At 41.1% G+C, this 16,973-nt stretch overlaps 1 protein-coding gene across 2 annotated transcripts in view; it reads right to left on the bottom strand.

Moving 5' to 3' along the window:
• CDH4 (cadherin 4) overlaps positions 1 to 16,973 on the bottom strand; it is a 665,459-nt gene that overhangs the window by 109,649 nt on the left and 538,837 nt on the right. For both annotated transcript variants that reach the window (XM_043527024.1, XM_037915875.2), the window contains exon 7: positions 9,481 to 9,653. In XM_043527024.1, coding sequence (XP_043382959.1) covers positions 9,481 to 9,653 — 173 coding nt within the window. The remainder of the gene's footprint in view (positions 1 to 9,480; positions 9,654 to 16,973) is intronic.

Below are 16,973 nucleotides of genomic sequence, written 5' to 3' on the forward strand. Positions count from 1 at the left end.
AGATGTCACCATCCTCCTCTGCTCATCATCAAAAATTCTGACAATTCTACCCTCCTCCCACACCTAAATAACAAGGAGAATTCCCACTGACGGCAGAATGAAAGAGAGACCCTGAGAACACTGTGTGTTCACCTTGACACGTGTAAAGTGCTCAGGTACCACATTGATTGTATAAATACCTACCAAGATAGATTGAATGTGGCAAGGAATTATTGAAGAAAAGTTCAAAATTTTAAAAAAAGTTACAGCTGAACACATAAAATGCACTGTGGGCTGGAGATTTTGCATAGACACTTTTGATTTGCTGTCTGGCTGGTGAGTGTTGTACCAATGTTGTGTCACTTCAGCAAGTTGCAGGCAGAGCGTATGACTGAAATAGCAAGAATGCATGTGATAATCCTCCATGGAAGCCACCAGATCATGGATCACCCAGCGCAGGTCACATAAACCTGAAAGCAGCTCTTCTAGCTAAACAGATGTACTGCTGATTCACCATGTCCAAAGTGTGCAGCCCTGCACCTCCTTTTCATCAGCATGACTACAGGAAGTCAAGGATTAAAATGTCACATGGACCTATTGATCTAGAACTGCTCCCAAAGATACAGGCTGGCATCTAAGTGATTTCCTCTCTCAGTGTGTCCCGAGTAGGTGATTGAATGTGTGTGCTTTGCTCTGTTTTACTTTGTCTTTTTTAGTTTTTATCTGTGTTTGTCAATATTATTTACTTCCTAAAACCTGTCGTGATATTACCAGCATGTGCATTTAAACACAGGTAGTATACTTAGTGAATGGAACTAGGGCTGTGGTGAGCTATCTGCCTGAAATTCAAACTGCCATCAGGGCTTTGTAGCTTATATGACTAACTGTTCTTTGGCGTATTAGGTTTGTGTCCAGCTCATCGTCTTCCTTCACTTGATTTTGTGAAATGATAACTATTAATATTAGAATTGAATGTGCTAGTGTGACCCCCCTTCTAAGCAGGAAGAGAAGTCAGGAGAAGTCATTGGAACGTTTCTTTTTTTTGCAGAAGGAGCCTAACTAATTTCTGTGGTTCCTTTCTCTCTCTGTTCATAGAGCTGACACAGCTTTTAAATCTTCTTTTCTCTATCCTTTCATTCTGCTTCAGCTGAATGATCTGCTTCTCCTATGATCTTCAAATCTCTTTCCTAGGGACACTTGTGCTCATGCTCCAGTTCTCTCTCTCTTTCTGACTACTTCCACGGCTTAAAGCTCCTCCAGTCTCTCTTTAAGTCACTGATACAACAGCTATCATTGTAGTACCTGTGAAACTTCACCATGGTAAGTGACAGACTGGGGTTTTCTAGGGCTACCTTTAACTCTATGAGTCATGGCCAGCACTCCTACCCCTACCACTTATTCTAATATTTCCAGACCAGACACACACCTTGTCAGATACTTTAGAATGATGTTTCTGTCACCGCCTCCCCTACTTTCCTCCTCTTTACTTGATTCATCCAGTGGCTGGCTTGGTGAGTGGATAGTCATTTATCCTCCATCTTGCTCCCTCACCTGATCTTTAAGGGGCCATTTTAAATGGGTCTTATTTAATAATGTGTAAAATGCATCCATCAGAAATATAACAAAGAAGATAACATATTGACTAATGTCAACTAAACTGTCTGCTCCAACACCATCTCAGCACATCATCTCCCTCATCAGGCAAAAGTCTAAATACATAGATAATTCTTATGTGATTTCTTTAATTTCAACCAACACAACCAACAAATCCAGATCTGAGGATTGGTATGCTCCAAATCTAACCTCTAGATTTAAAATATAGGGAAGACTAGCAGAAGTGCCTCAGCAACAACTATGATGGTTCACAGGAAAGATGCAGTCTCTCCATAAGTTAGTCAGAACAAAAACCACTCTGCAATCAAAATCCTCACCTTGAACTTCACCAGAGGCAAACACGAAGCCAGGACAGCTATATAATCTTTATAATATTGCTAAGTAAGCTGGCAGGAGTCTTCTACCCTTACTGAAGTTTCTAAACCATCTTCAAGGATAGTCTCATATAGAATGCCTTGCAGTAATCTAGTTCAGGGGGCACTAGGATGATTGGAAAGGGCTGCATCAGAAAAAAAAAGTTCACAACCACTTGGGCAAACACAGATGGTGGAAAATAACACTTCTGGGCACTGTGAATCCAGGACTGCAAACTTCACTGACATACCCCCTCGTTAATAGGGGCAAACTGCATTCCTTCCGGAGCCTCCTTGTACATCTTCCAAATATTGGAACTCCAACTTCAGTGGGTTTGGTTCTGTGGAGCAATGCTGAATGGAGAGTATTTGGAGTGGCTTCCTAATGCTTGACATCTACAGCTTACTATGAGTGGCTCTACACTGGGTGTATGCTATGTGTCCAAAGGCACTAAATGGGGTTAATAAACTGACCCCTCTTCACTGAGGAGCAGTAGCACTCCTCACAATAATTTACTGACAGAAGGTCATTCTGATCCCTAATGAGAAAATGAAATGCGTGTTGGACTTGTGGAACAAGTTCAAATCAGCCCTGCATACAATGTAGAAGTATAAGCTCGAATCAACTATACATTTACTGGCTAAATTCAGTTTACAGCTAATCAGCTCTTCCTTTGACAGATAATGCTGCTGTGGAAGTGGGATAATTTCATAAGTGAATAATTTAACCCGTTTTATCTTTTAAGTAATGATATTCAGACATATTAACATATAAAACCTCAGTATTTACATTTTTGTTACATGGACCTGCAGAATTAAAATGTATCTGGAGTATTTGGTGATAAATGACATTTATAGAGTGGCTTTCATCACACAGGGCTTCTCTGTGCTTCACAAAAATCCCTGGGATGGAGCATGACAGACAATTGGCACACAGCTCACCACATGACTACATTAGGGGAGAACTTATATTTTAATATTGTAGACAAACTTTTCTTCTTTCATAGGTTCACAGATTTTAAGGCCAGAAGGGATCATTAGGTCATTCAGTCTCATTTCCTTCCTAATACTGACCATAGAATTTCACCTCTTTACCCCTGTTTTGAGTGCAATAACCTGTGTTTAAGTAAAGCTCATCTTCCAGAGAGGCATCCAGTCTTGATCTGAAGACAGCAAGAGATGGAGCATCCACTTCTTCCCTTGATAGTTTGTTCCAGTGGTTAGTCACAGCACTCAGAGATAAAGTGTCCTGGAAACCTTAAGGCCACATGTTCAAATACAGAGACTCAAGATCTGAACACACAGAAATACATGTGCATGTGCAAGAGTGTACCAAGCAACATATTTGCAAATTTCCACACTTGTGCATGCAACTGCTGGAGTATTTTTCTGCATGTGTTTTTAATGCACCGACTTCAGGGCTCCATTTTTGAATAACGTCCTTTAGGCCCATGAAAATCAGACAGAGCCTAGTTGTTTTCGGTCTTGTTGAAAAAGAAAACAATGGAGAAATAAAAAAGGAACTATTACACAGCAATATCTCTTTATTTAAGGCAAAGGACTCAGATAGTACATGGAAAATACAGCTCACCTTTAATGGTGCTTGCCATAGAGTTACAAGCCCTTACCAACTTTCTGTTAGCCATTGCTGCTCCTTCGAGATGGCTAATTTTGGTGAGGAAAATATGAAACAAATTCATATAACACAGACAAGCTCGTTAGATGCTATTTTCCTCTCATTCATTGTCCCCGCCCCCATACACCCTTACCCATCTGATCTGCATAGATTTGCCAAGGTATACCTTGTATCATGTCAAGATCCTTCAGTATCATGTTGCAGCAGATGTTATTATAGTCTTATTCAGAGAGGGAGGAGTAGGCTTGGATAGCAGCACACTGATAAGCAGGGCGAGAAATAAAAAACACAGATCCTAACCGTAGGCTAAATCCCTTTTGTGCTGTTCCAGTGGCATAAAGGGGGATTAAAGCTGCCAATAAGGCTCTGCTCCAGATTGTCCTGTCACAGTGGATTCACTGGTGTCATAAAGCCAGTGAAGCCAGTCTAGGTTATCTACATCTTGTGCCTAGTGTAAAGGACTGGCCAGGAGAGAAAAGGAGCATGCTGGAATGCACTGTATTTCAGCAAGCTTAGATCAGTGGAATAGTGCCCAGAGCACCATTCCAGAGGGTGTAAATTAGAGCAACTCTGTGGCTGCTCTAACTTGCCACAGAGGCTGAACTAGCCCCCAGCTGTCCCCAGGACTGGAGATATAATGTCCTTTCTGCCTCCTCCTTCTCCTTACAGGCACTGAGCAAAACTCTGGTGCACATGAGCATCCAGCCCAATAATTCTCCAATAAAGTTACCAATGGGTTTCTAACAAAATGGCTCCTGCAGTTACCAGAAGACAACTGTTCTCATTCACCTACATACTCAGAATAGTTACCATGCAGGACACAAATGAATCCTGACACTGGCCTAGCTGAAATACATGAAAAAAGCAAGGACATTGTTTTTTAAACACACCCTTTCAAAATTCTGTTCTCCCAAAAAGTTCTAGTTTCAATAAAGACGTATTGGAGAAGAGGCCAGCCACATCTTCCAACCAGTGAGAGGAACCTTTCCTCTCACACCCCCAAAAATCCTGCTGTTTCATTCATAAATAAAATAAGCCACGAGCTCAGTTGCTGGCAGGCACTCCCTTTTATCTTTCACTTGGTTGAGAAAAAAACTAGCAACATCACATTCTCAAAAAGCCAAGGGTGGTAATCATAGAACTGGTTGTCATGTATTTTTAAAAGCATTTACAGAAGCACTGCTCCAATCATTTAAAAAAGAATTATAAGCATGCAGAAAATTCTGAAGAAGCAGCTTAACTCTCTTCTTTACTTATTTTTAAGATGAGAAGAATACACTGGAAAAAGACCACTTTCAAAAAGAGATCTCAAAAAGTTAGCGCCATTTCACTACAATCACGGCAGAGCTGAAATACTTATTATCTCAAATAAGCCCGGGTGACATTTGAGATGTCTCGACAATTATTGGCCTGCCAGCAGTGTGTGGAATCAGCCAATTCCTTTTCTCTTTTTGGTATCTTTTTTTTTTACATGCTCAAAGGCCTCATTCATAAAATATGTAGCGGGAGCTCTTCAGAGGATGATATTGCCTATGCTGTAGACCTGATGAAGGTTATTGTGCTGCTGAGACAGATATTCTGCCACAAGATAAATCAGTGTAGCTGGTGGAGTTGAATTACTGCATCAAGAGCTCAGTGGTTGGCATACCGGCCTTCAGAGCGACAGTCTGAGTTTGATCCCAGGCTGGTGGGACAATTTTGAGCTTCAGTGAGAGTGTGGAATAAACACTCAGTGTGGTCCTGGTCACTATCCCATGGGTGCAGGGAGAAATGCTACTTGTTAGAATAGGAAACAGATGCGAGTTTGTGGCACACTCCCATGCCATGTGATAGGGATGCACTTGGCCCATTTATCTCCAGCATGCACCTGGGTGGTGCAGACAAGGAGAGAACAACGAGGACTGGAGTCCGGACATACTGCTAAAATTAAGCAGATAAAATGATTAACAATTGGCCAGCAGCTTGATATAAACCAAATAAAAGAGCGTGGCTTTTCCCCTACAGTTTAGTTATATCCTGTCTTGCAAATCCAAATATTCCATGCTCTAGTCACTGCCTGATTTTCCCTTGTCTTAATACGTTCTCCAACAGCCATTTACATCTGCGTCACTTTGGCCTGTTTTAGAGCAAGTATTTGATCTTAATCTGCTGCTGTTAGCCCCGGTGTTTCAGTGTACCTTTGAATCTATGGTTCTTTACATTCTAAAACCCCATCATTTTCTCCTATTAGTTCAATGGGATAGATGCTCTTTTGTTCCACCTTTGGCATTTCTTACCCTTTTTGCAGGCAGGAGTTTAAATCAGACAGTTGCTAAAAAGCCCTCTAATAATTTTTATGAAGTGTAGTCCAATTTTCTTTATCTTCCTTGGGGATCCATTCAATTAAGCATAGTCATAATGAATGAATGGACACAGAGCTCTGTAACCATATTTACATCCAGATTAATGGGAACCAGGTAAGATAACTTTAAAGCCATCAATATTTTAATACCTTTGCTTTTCATTTTGCTATCTTCAATGTCAGACACATTTGGAGGCTGAGTTTTTAATTTCCTCCTCAGTTTGTCAGAAATCAGAGTTTATATGTGGCTTTAAATTACCAAAATTTGCCTCAAAATAGACTTCTTGCAGGTCTTCCATCTTGATAGTCAGCTGAAAGACTGCACATGACAAACTGAGTTGCAAAGCGGATCATTTACTGGTGACTGTAACAAATATAATCTATTTATCTACATATTTCCAGTATTTATCAATATTAATATTTAAATGAAGACTCTGAGAGAGAGCACTAAAAATAGCGAACATTCAGGCAATAGAAATGCTGAACTAGATGAGCTAAAATGGCTTCTCCATCTCACCTTTACCACTCATGTTTAACTATTTTATCCAATGCAAGGTGTTGTTGGTAGACCTCGAATACGAGCCTGATTCTCATTTATACTAAGGCTCAGATAGTTATATTTATAGAGCTGTGTAAAAGGGTCTTACTCTAAACTGAAAATAAGGTTCTATATCAACAGAATAATAGAATATCAGGGTGGGAGTGGACCTCAGGAGGTCATCTAGTCCAACTTCCTGCTCAAAGCAGGACCAATCCCCAACTAAATCATCTCAGCCAGGGCTTTGTCAAGCATGACCTTAAAAACCTCAAAGGAAGGAGAGGTTTCAGAGTAACAGCCGTGTTAGTCTGTTTTCGTCAAAAGAAAAGGAGTACTTGTGGCACCTTAGAGACTAACCAGTTTATTTGAGCATGAGCTTTCGTGAGCTACAGCTCACTTCATCGGATGCATAGCACCCGATGAAGTGAGCTGTAGCTCACGAAAGCTCATGCTCAAATAAACTGGTTAGTCTCTAAGATGCCACAAGTACTCCTTTTCTTTTAAAGGAAGGAGATTCCACCACCTCCCTAGGTAACACATTCCAGTGTTTCACCACCCTCCTAGTGAAAAAGTTTTTCCTAATATCCAACCTAAACCTCCCCCACTGCAACTTGAGACCATTACTCCTTGTTCTGTCATCTGCTATCACTGAGAACAGTCTAGATCCATCCTCTTTGGAACCCCCTTTCAGGTAGTTGAAAGCAGCTATCAAATTCCCCCTCATTCTTCTCTTTTGCAGACTAAACAATCCCAGTTCCCTCAGCCTCTCCCTCATAAGTCATGTGTTCCAGTCCCCTAATCAGTTTTGTTGCCCTCCGCTGGACGCTTTCCAATTTTTCCACACCCTTCTTGTAGTGTGGGGCCCAAAACTGGACACAGTACTCCAGATGAGGCCTCACCAATGTCCCCACCAATAGAGGGGAACGATCACGTCCCTCGATCTGCTGACAATGCCCCTACTTATACAGCCCAAAATGCCGTTAGCCTTCTTGGCAACAAGGGTACACTGTTGACTCATATCCAGCTTCTCATCCACTGTAACCCCTAGGTCCTTTTCTGCAGAACTGCTGCCTCGCCATTTGGTCCCTAGTCTGTAGTGGTGCATGGGATTCTTCTGTCCTAAGTGCAGGAGTCTGCACTTGTCCTTGTTGAACCTCATCAGATTTCTTTTGGCCCAATCCTCTAATTTGTCTAGGTCCCTCTGTATCCTATCCCTACCCTCCAGCGTATCTACCACCCCTCCCAGTTTAGTATCATCTGCAAACTTGCTGTGGGTGCAGTCCACGTCATCCTCCAGATCATTAATGAATACAATCTAACAGTCCAATGTCACAGACAGTATGATATGTACATAAACATCTAAGAAAATTATGATTTTGGCCTCAGCCCATAGAATTTATCTTATAGGAACTTCACCACATGGATCAGACTTTTTCACATTATAATCCAGATCTCAACATCCTGCTCCCATTTGGCTCCTGCTCCTAACAATGGACAGACAACAAAACCTACTTTAGTCCCTATTCTTTCAAGAATTCAGCACACATTTTTGGTTTGGTTAGTAAAGTTCCCAGATACAGGTTTCTATTTAGATTTGAGAAAAAAAAGATTTTATGTTGATAAAATATAAATTCTTCACTCCAATTCCAATTATTATCTTGGTGCCACCTGAAAAGCAACAAAAACACTGGGAATAAACACATCGTATTGCTTTAGGGAGCACCAAGGATTATGTCTGGACCTGAGAGGTTTGGATTCACTGTCTTGTCCAACCTTGTACCCAGCTATGGGACCCAGCAATATCCTTATTCCAACTGCTTACTGCTACCATGCCTCAATTTCCTAGGAATAAAGTCACAGGGAAGATGGCCCAAAATGCAAGCTTCTTCTGAGAGCCTTAGACCTGGTCTACACGACAAAGTTGTGCCAGAACACCTATGCTGGCTAGGAGTGTGAAAAATTGACATTTCCAGGGGACATAGCTATGCCAGCAGAACCCGCAGTGTAGATGCAAAACTAAACTGACAGAAGAGCGATTCTCTTGGAATAGCCAATGTTGTTAGGGGAGGTGGATTTACTACGCTGGCAAAAGAATTTCTATCAGCATATGCAGAGCCTATACAGGGGGCTATCCCAGCACAGCTATGCTAACACTGGCTCTGTAGCATAGACATGGCCTTAAAAACATTTCACATGCTAACTGATAAAGGTGGGAGGTGGGAAGCAAAGATTCTGCCTTGGTTTTTGTGTGTGATTGTTTTGGCCAGTGAGTTTTTAAGTCGATTTGCTCTTCGTTTGCCTTGCACCCCTGGCCCTAAGCCACTGAAATTACTAAAAAAACTAGGACCTCTCTAAGACCTAAAAGTCATTAGGACAACTGGAGTTTTGCCATTGATTTCCACAGGATTTCACCCTTAGGATTTAGGATCCAGCTTTGGGTACTTGGTTGCTGTCCTGTCATTTCTAGGAGGGCTATTAGTGGGGACCTTGCTGATTCGCTAACACTAGTGGGTGAATTTTTTAATGCCCGATAATGAAGCAGTGTTTGGGATCTAGCATTACGTTTAATCATTACATGTATTAAGAAATTAAGAAAATGTTCACAATGATGCTCTAATTGTTTCCAAAGATAAAATTTAAAGACCTGTAGAAGTTAGAGATGGGAAAGACCTTTGTCCAGAGCCCTGCTGGTGAAGAACTGTTCTCTACAGTTTATTTTCCAGGGCTTTGTTTAAGTTATCCAGGGATAAGGCTTTTAAAACTTTTAAGACTATCCCACAGTTTCACAGACTGCGGAAGATGAGGACAAAAGCTCCAAACCAGAACCCGAAGATCCCTACCTCTGAACTTTGTGCAAGTCACATCCAGATCTGAACCTCATGGCTTCACTCTGAAACAGAATCCTGAATACAAATGGCTCCAAGCTTTAGAACATTTGGGTGTAAATCCAAATCTGGATTTTACAGTTCAGTAAATCAGTGACAACCAGAAACATCTATATTTTTTCCTTTAATCTCACCTCTCTGTCAAGTCCAGCAGCCACTGTGACAATGTCTCCTGTTTCACTATTAATGGTAAACATATTTTGTGATGGACTCTGTGGGGTCTGGGTCACAATCCGGTATCTCACCATCCCATTGGCTGTAGTGCTATCATCGGCATCATTTGCAGTCACCGTCATCACATAGGTCCCTTGAAATAAGAGAAAAGAAAATATCAATATCTTTTCATTTAGCAGTAATGCGTGGCTGGTGAGCTGGAAACCTGCGCTTCATTCAGAAATGTAATAGGCAAGAACATCACATTTGAAATCTACCTAATTACCCAAGAAGCATATTGTGAAAATACTATCCCTGTTTGGATTGGATACTCTGGAAGGATAATGGAGACTCTGGAAGGATAATAATATATAACCAAGCTTCCCCTGTTTCATGATCAACGCCAGCCTTATAGTTTTTTCAAAGGATTGCATGTTTTAAGGCAACATTGGCCCTCTGCAGCTTCCTGTGCCTCCTCCCAGAGGTATAGATTTCTCCTTCCAAAAATCAGCCCAGTTACCTTGCTATGAGAATATTTCTAGAATTTAGCAGTACAAGGTCTCCTGGGGTTCTCAGCAACTTCAGAAGGACCCACCAACATGCACCACTGCAGCATAGCTTGCCCCATGCCTCCAAATCTTGCAATAACAAAGTCCATCACTGCGGTGCCAGCACCCTTTCAGTGCAGAAACAAAGCTTATCTGCAGAGCAAACCAAACAGCTGCTGCCCAGCAGGGAGGGAAATCAATGGTTTGGTATGTGTGGCCAGCAACGTATTGAATCGTTGGTTTGTTTCTTGCTAATCATCAGCTTCTTCATTTGCCTTGCAAAAAGCCTATTTTCCAGATATTGCTAGCAGCACAATGACAGGCTTATTATCACTGGAGTTTGGCAGCAGGGTGTTCTGTTAAAGTGGGAAATTATCATTATGATGGTAGAGGATGTTGCTTGATTGGATGGACTCCTGCAGCTGCATGGTCTTATGACCCCCATCCCCCCAATAGCTGATGCACGACAGCCTAACATTTGTTATTATTGGGTGGAAAGAAAGACTTAAAAGATGGGCACACACTGCTTACAAATAATGATCTGCAATAATATATGTAACTGATAATAAGGTACCCAAACAAGAGAAAGGGGAAAGCAGGGCTGGACCAAGTTTACTGGCTACAGAAACAAACAAGAATCAATAGAAAAATGGAGGGCATCGTTATTACGCTGCTCATTTGAGAGTCATGCATAGTGAGGGACAGATTATGGCTGGCAATCCATGGCCCACACTGGAGGAGGCGCAAAGGGGTCTCAGCAGGGATTCTAGCTCACCCTAAATGGACACTCTTTCAATGGTGGCAGCACACATGCCCTTCTGAACTCCGCCAGCTATAATGGCCACCGCAGTAATCACTGCTCTGCCCCACTTTTAGATAGCTACCACCTTTAGGGGTGCTAGCAGGAAGCTCCCCAACAGGATCACATCCCTTGTGCAGGTGCACGTAGTCCTACTGGACTCTTTCCAGCTTACACAACCAAGCTGTCTTTGTTCTCTATGGTACTGCAGATCCCTGTGAATTTTGCTGTTTTAGCTTTTTAAAAGACGTGTAAGGCAAATTCCTGTGATACATGCAAGTCCTATTTTTCTACAATAACCCTGGTCCTCATTTGTGAAATGAGAACAAAGTATTCAACAACCTTAACATTCTTCTGATCAATAAACTTGAGCTGAGAAAAGGAACATTGACTTGGAACAAGATTGCATGAGTTATGATTTGTTCTCCTTTCTCTTGTAGCATTCCCTTTTTTCTCCTGTAAATGATGTGAAAACTGATACAAACAAAGAATCCATCCTTAGATAAATGCTTTATAGGAGAAATTTCAGTAGAAAATATGTTGCACAAGATGTTTGATTTGAAATGTATGTTATCTTAATGCATTCCATAGAGATAATAATCTCTGAACAGGTTTCAGAATAGCAGCCGTGTTAGTCTGTATTCGCAAAAAGAAAAGGAGGACTTGTGGCACCTTAGAGACTAACAAATTTATTTGAGCATAAGCTTTCGTGAGCTACAGCATCCGATGAAGTGAGCTGTAGCTCACGAAAGCTTATGCGCAAATAAATTTGTTAGTCTCTAAGGTGCCACAAGTACACTTTTTCTTTTTGCGAATCTCTGAACAGAATGCCAAAACTTATGGTTAATGAAAATGGAAGAGAAAATAAAATCTATTTTAGGAGATATAATAGACACTGTAGTACACACAGGTATCCAGAACACCACGCTCTAGAGAAACAGACTTCATGATATAGTTTCCGGTGTATGAAAACATAACAGTTCAGAAATTTGGTACACTATGTTGCCGATAGGAAGCAAAGAAGATTCTTTTATATTCACGAGAGATGCCTAGGTGTAGGAATTTACAAAGTGCCAGACTCTGCAAATTCTTACTCATGTGAGTAATTTCATTGATCTCACTGAGGCAGCTCCTGTGAAGAAGAATGACATCCCAGGTGAGGCTTTGTAGGATTGGGCCTCATGGCTTTTCTGTCCCTTCACCCTTGTTTCCCTTGATGCAGCACTTTGACCAATAAAATAACATTTTATACATTGCAGTTCTAGAAAACTGATTATATCAATTGTCCTTGACCTGCAACCCTATAAGGACACATGAGACATGTTAAATACCTCTTATGATGTGAACTGAGAACCAGGCAGCTGTGGCTCTTGCTGCAATCTGCTCTGATTCTCATGTGTGACTATTATAATTTTCCATTGTGAGATCCAAATTAGCAGGAAGCAAAGAAAGATTTGGGGAACTTGACATGAATGCCTAGCTTGTAGCATAACAACTAAGGGGGCAAGTAGCTGTACCGCCCCAGGGTGGGTTCCGCAGATTCTGAGAAAGTCACATTTCCTTCCCTGGTTCCCTCTTTGCTGCAAGAAGGAAGTAAGCTGATAGCATTCCACTATCCAATACCTAGTATACACTAGTAGCAGATTACTTCCTCCTCCATGCCATCTCTGCTCTGCTGCCCGATATGTGGATGGGTGCAGCCAATGTGCCCATTCCCTTCACCTGCCCACCCAGTTCCTGCCTGGCTCTGTTGGAGGAGAGTAACAGCTTTACAGAATCTGCTCAGCTCTCCATGCTGTGACCCGTGTGCAAAGATGCACTGTCTTAAGGGCAAAAAGAAAAGGAGTACTTGTGGCACCTTAGAGACGAACAAATTTATTTGAGCATAAGCTTTCGTGAGCTACAGCTCACTTCATCGGATGCATTCTGTAGCTCATGAAAGCTTATGCTCAAATAAATTTGTTCGTCTCTAAGGTGCCACAAGTCCTCCTTTTCTTTTTGCGAATACAGCCTAACACGGCTGCTACTCTGAAACCTGTCTTAAGGGCAGGTGACAATCCTACCATTATTGTGTGTATTCTGTATTCAGTATTATACATATTTACTCCATCTTAACCAAGACACTGCTCTTGCTGGACACCTTCTCAGGGTATTGTAGTGTTCAGTGAAAAAAAGGTACATTGTTAAAATATGGCCTGCTGAAGTGAATACCATAAACATACATCCACATATTCTGTATATATCTAGGTGGAGTGGGATGGGCATAAGCTGCTGTGGTATTGGGCATCTTTGTGACTGCAAATTTAACTACTGTTAGCGCATCTAAATAGTTTGCATAGGGATACTTGTTTGTATATTTTTAATTGAAATAAATTATATCTATTTTTACAGTACTCATCATTGTAGTATCTAGGCACATATAGGGCTAGACTGTACAGCCCTTACTCAGGTGAGGATTTCTACTGACGTTAATTGGGCTACTCGTATGAGTAAGGGTTCACCAATGTAAGGACAGTCCAATCTAGCCCACATAGTGTGTGTGTTTGAATTTAGCAGAAACTAAAGTAACAGACTAACAGTGCTGGCTGCGTGCCACTGTGCATGCAAAGAAACGGCCATTATCATCCCACAGGTCTTTTCCGTCCGATATCATGGACTGACACTGTGAAACCTGTTCCAAAGAGCCTTGCTAAAGTGTCTCCTGCCTTACTGTTCCACTTCTGGGTCAGCCACTGCCAACAGTGATGAATTACAACGTGGTTTTTAAGATGTGGGGACTAGAATGAGATGACCAAATCCATTTTCCCTCGTAACCCGAGACAGGATTTGAAGCAGTGATGGGTTTCTGACAATTAATACTGCTACTCAGCCCGTTAGTTCTGCAATCACTGTATAAGCATGAACTTAGTGCGTTTCTGATCTGAAGAGCTCGTGCACTAACACACTGAACAACCTAGACCTCATTAAGAGAGAGAACACATGAACTGATGAAGCACAGAACATTGACCAAACCCAGGTAGTGTATCACATTCTGAAACATATCATCTGAAAGAGGTCTCTGATATAATTTCACTAAAACAGATACATGATCTACGAATATCAGTAGAGAACCTTGTGAAATAGAAACATTTCTTATGGCATCAGGTACAACATAGATTAAATAAAATACACCTCCTAGTAAATCATGTCAATATTAAATCAAGTTTGTTACACCTGTTGAACAACCCTCCTAAGCAACTGATTGAATTATCATGCACAGAGAGTGCTGACAAGAGCACTGTACATTAGCTCTTCATTAACTAATGTGCCAAGTTCATTTCTCAACTGAGTCAAAGTTAACATATGACATGGCATAGCTGATCTACCATTAAAAAGAAGACACAAGAATATGAACTTGACAGTGCATGTCTTCCGTTTTACAACGAATGCAGCCTTCTGGACATTACTTTGTCAAATAATGCAAATTTATTTCAACAAGATGACAGATGAAATAGCAAGGCATCCGTTGCCCTGATCTCCTGCTTGCCTGAGACAGAGGGTATGCGTACGCTAGATCTGATGGGGGTAATTCCAGCTCAGGTAGACATACCCACACTAGCTCTGATTGAGCTAGCATGCTAAAAATAGCAATGCAGCCATGGCAGCGCAAGCAGCAGGTGCAAGCTAGCTGCCCAGGTATGATCCCATCTGAAACCCTGGGCACGTACTCAGGGCAGCTAGCCCGTCCCATTGCTAGTGCTGTGGTGACTACACTGATTGATCAGAGCAAGCATGGGTATGTTTTCCTGAGCTAAAAATTACATCTCCAGCCCTTGTCTAGACATACCCTATGAGTGTCACTGTGTGAAAACGTCCCCTTCAGATTGATTGGACTTTCTGTGGGATGTGCACATGATTAGAGAAAGTGATAAAGAAACCATTAAGTGCAAGACAGAGCCTTACAGAATATATTATGGCTGGAGGAGCAGGGGCTGGTAAAGATGGTTAATCCACTTAGTGCAGAATGAGAGTTTCTACACAGGGAGTTAGCGCGGAATGGCTTTTGTGCTTCATATTCACATCCTAGCGACTTGGCACTCACTTCCCCAAGCCCTAAGATTGATTCTTGTTCGGTTTGGAAATGATTACTAAAGTGCAGTTCTGCATGGAAAAGTTACTATGTAAAAATGGCTTTGTGGGGTTCCTTGTATCTCAGTGATTCAAGATCATACCATACATACCCATTTGATAAGTAAAAAAAAAAAGATAATATTTGTATCTCTCTATACATGCACAGATGCATGCACTCAAATGTTTAGCTCTGCAAAGTCATCCTGGGACCTGAGTGGATTGTTTCTGGCTCAGATGTTAATAATAAAGAACTGCAGACTAATTGCTGCCCTCGTTTTCCCTTTGTCTTCAACCTCTGATCTCTCTCACATCCGTGCAACCTCATTTCTGTGCAGTAAAGATTGGGTTTTCACAGTGTTAAGATGTACAATTGTGCAAACAAAATCTGAGAACAGTTGCACTCACACATCTTTGAAAAGATGACCTCTAATGCTTTCGTGTTACAATTGCATCATAATTATCACTATTCTAAGGTGGGTAAAAACAAGACTGATGTTTATTAGTTAGACTTAATGCAGAGCTAATGGGGTATTTATCAAAAAACTAAAAGCCTTCCACTCTGTCCTTTACGCCTCATACCAATGCAATAAATAAATACATAAAATAACCCCCGCCCTCATCTGTTCGTGTGTAGAAATAGACAGGCTAAAACTTCATGCAGTTTTCAGTGATAACTTTAATTCTTTATTGAGCTGTGTCTTACAGTTTATGTTTTTAAATGGCTGGTAAATGTTGCAGAATCATTAAAGGTTGGTTAACCTTCTCAGTCTAATTTAGTTTTACAAGATACTTAATTTAATCATCTCCCCATAGAAAAGGAATGAATCATTATGTGCAGACATGTAGTGATGACCATATTACATTAGATCTTCTTTAACCCAAGTTAATAATGGCTTTGAACTGATGGAATCCTCCCCTTCCTCCTTATTTCCCTCGCCCTCCCCAAATTGCAAAGCTCATGTAGTGAATGCTCTACATACCAATGTTTGGTAGAAGAATAAAGCGATCACTGATGGAAAGTTCATGCTTTAAAAGTAGGACAAAATTTGTAATACTTTCCTAAAATTGTCAATTTCTAATTTAAAAGCATCCTGATAATTGCTGTCTTATACTCCCTGGGTCAGATTCTCAGACCCTTACTCATGTTGAATAGTACCTTACTCTTCAAGCAATACCATTCATTCCAAAGAAACCTCTTGCAGAATAAGGTATGGCTCAGAGAATAAGGATGGCAAAATCTGGCCCTATATTTGTACAAAATGGGATCCCAAACCTGAGTAGGTTCTCTGGGTGCTACAGTTATACGAATACTTCTCCTCCACTTACAATAATAACTTTTAAATATTTGTTCAGTGTTGAAGGCAGCAATCATCTGAAAATCTTAGGTTCCAGGTTGAATCAGTCCATTGTCCATCTTGGACTTGTGTGTGAAAATTGCACTTTGCCTTTGTTCTCCTCTCCTTGATGATTTCATTGTTGTGATTCCAGCAAAAATCAAAATGGACAAGACTCTTGTTCTGAGAAGCAACTTCAAGTTCAATCTTTTGCCAGTCTGCAGGACCAGAACATGATTTTCATCCAGCCGCCACGCTGAGACAGATTCTTAATGTAAACAAAAGGCACCAATGGAGCCACAGCAATTCACACCACTGGAGAATCTGGCACTGGCGTTTTAGGTTCAGTGAAGCTCTTTTTTTGGGGGGCTGATATTCTTTTAAACTATCAAGGGACTAGCTGAAAGTAGAAAACATGCTTGTGTGATGGTAGGACATTTTGGGCCTTGCCACTTTTAACCATGATCCTTTACAACTGAAATAAGTGCAAGAGTTACACTTGTCTGTAAATGGGGTGCCTTACGGCTGTGACCAGCTGTGTTTGATACACCAAAATGTAGGTCCTTCATGAAGCACCGCAGAACCTGAGAACAACCCCATACATATGAATATGAAACAATACTAATAATACCTCTTATACAGCAGTTTTAAATCAGAAGATCTCAAAGTGTTTTACAAGGGAG

The sequence above is a fragment of the Chelonia mydas genome, chromosome 13, assembly GCF_015237465.2.
Source record: "Chelonia mydas isolate rCheMyd1 chromosome 13, rCheMyd1.pri.v2, whole genome shotgun sequence".
NCBI lineage: Eukaryota > Metazoa > Chordata > Testudines > Cheloniidae > Chelonia > Chelonia mydas.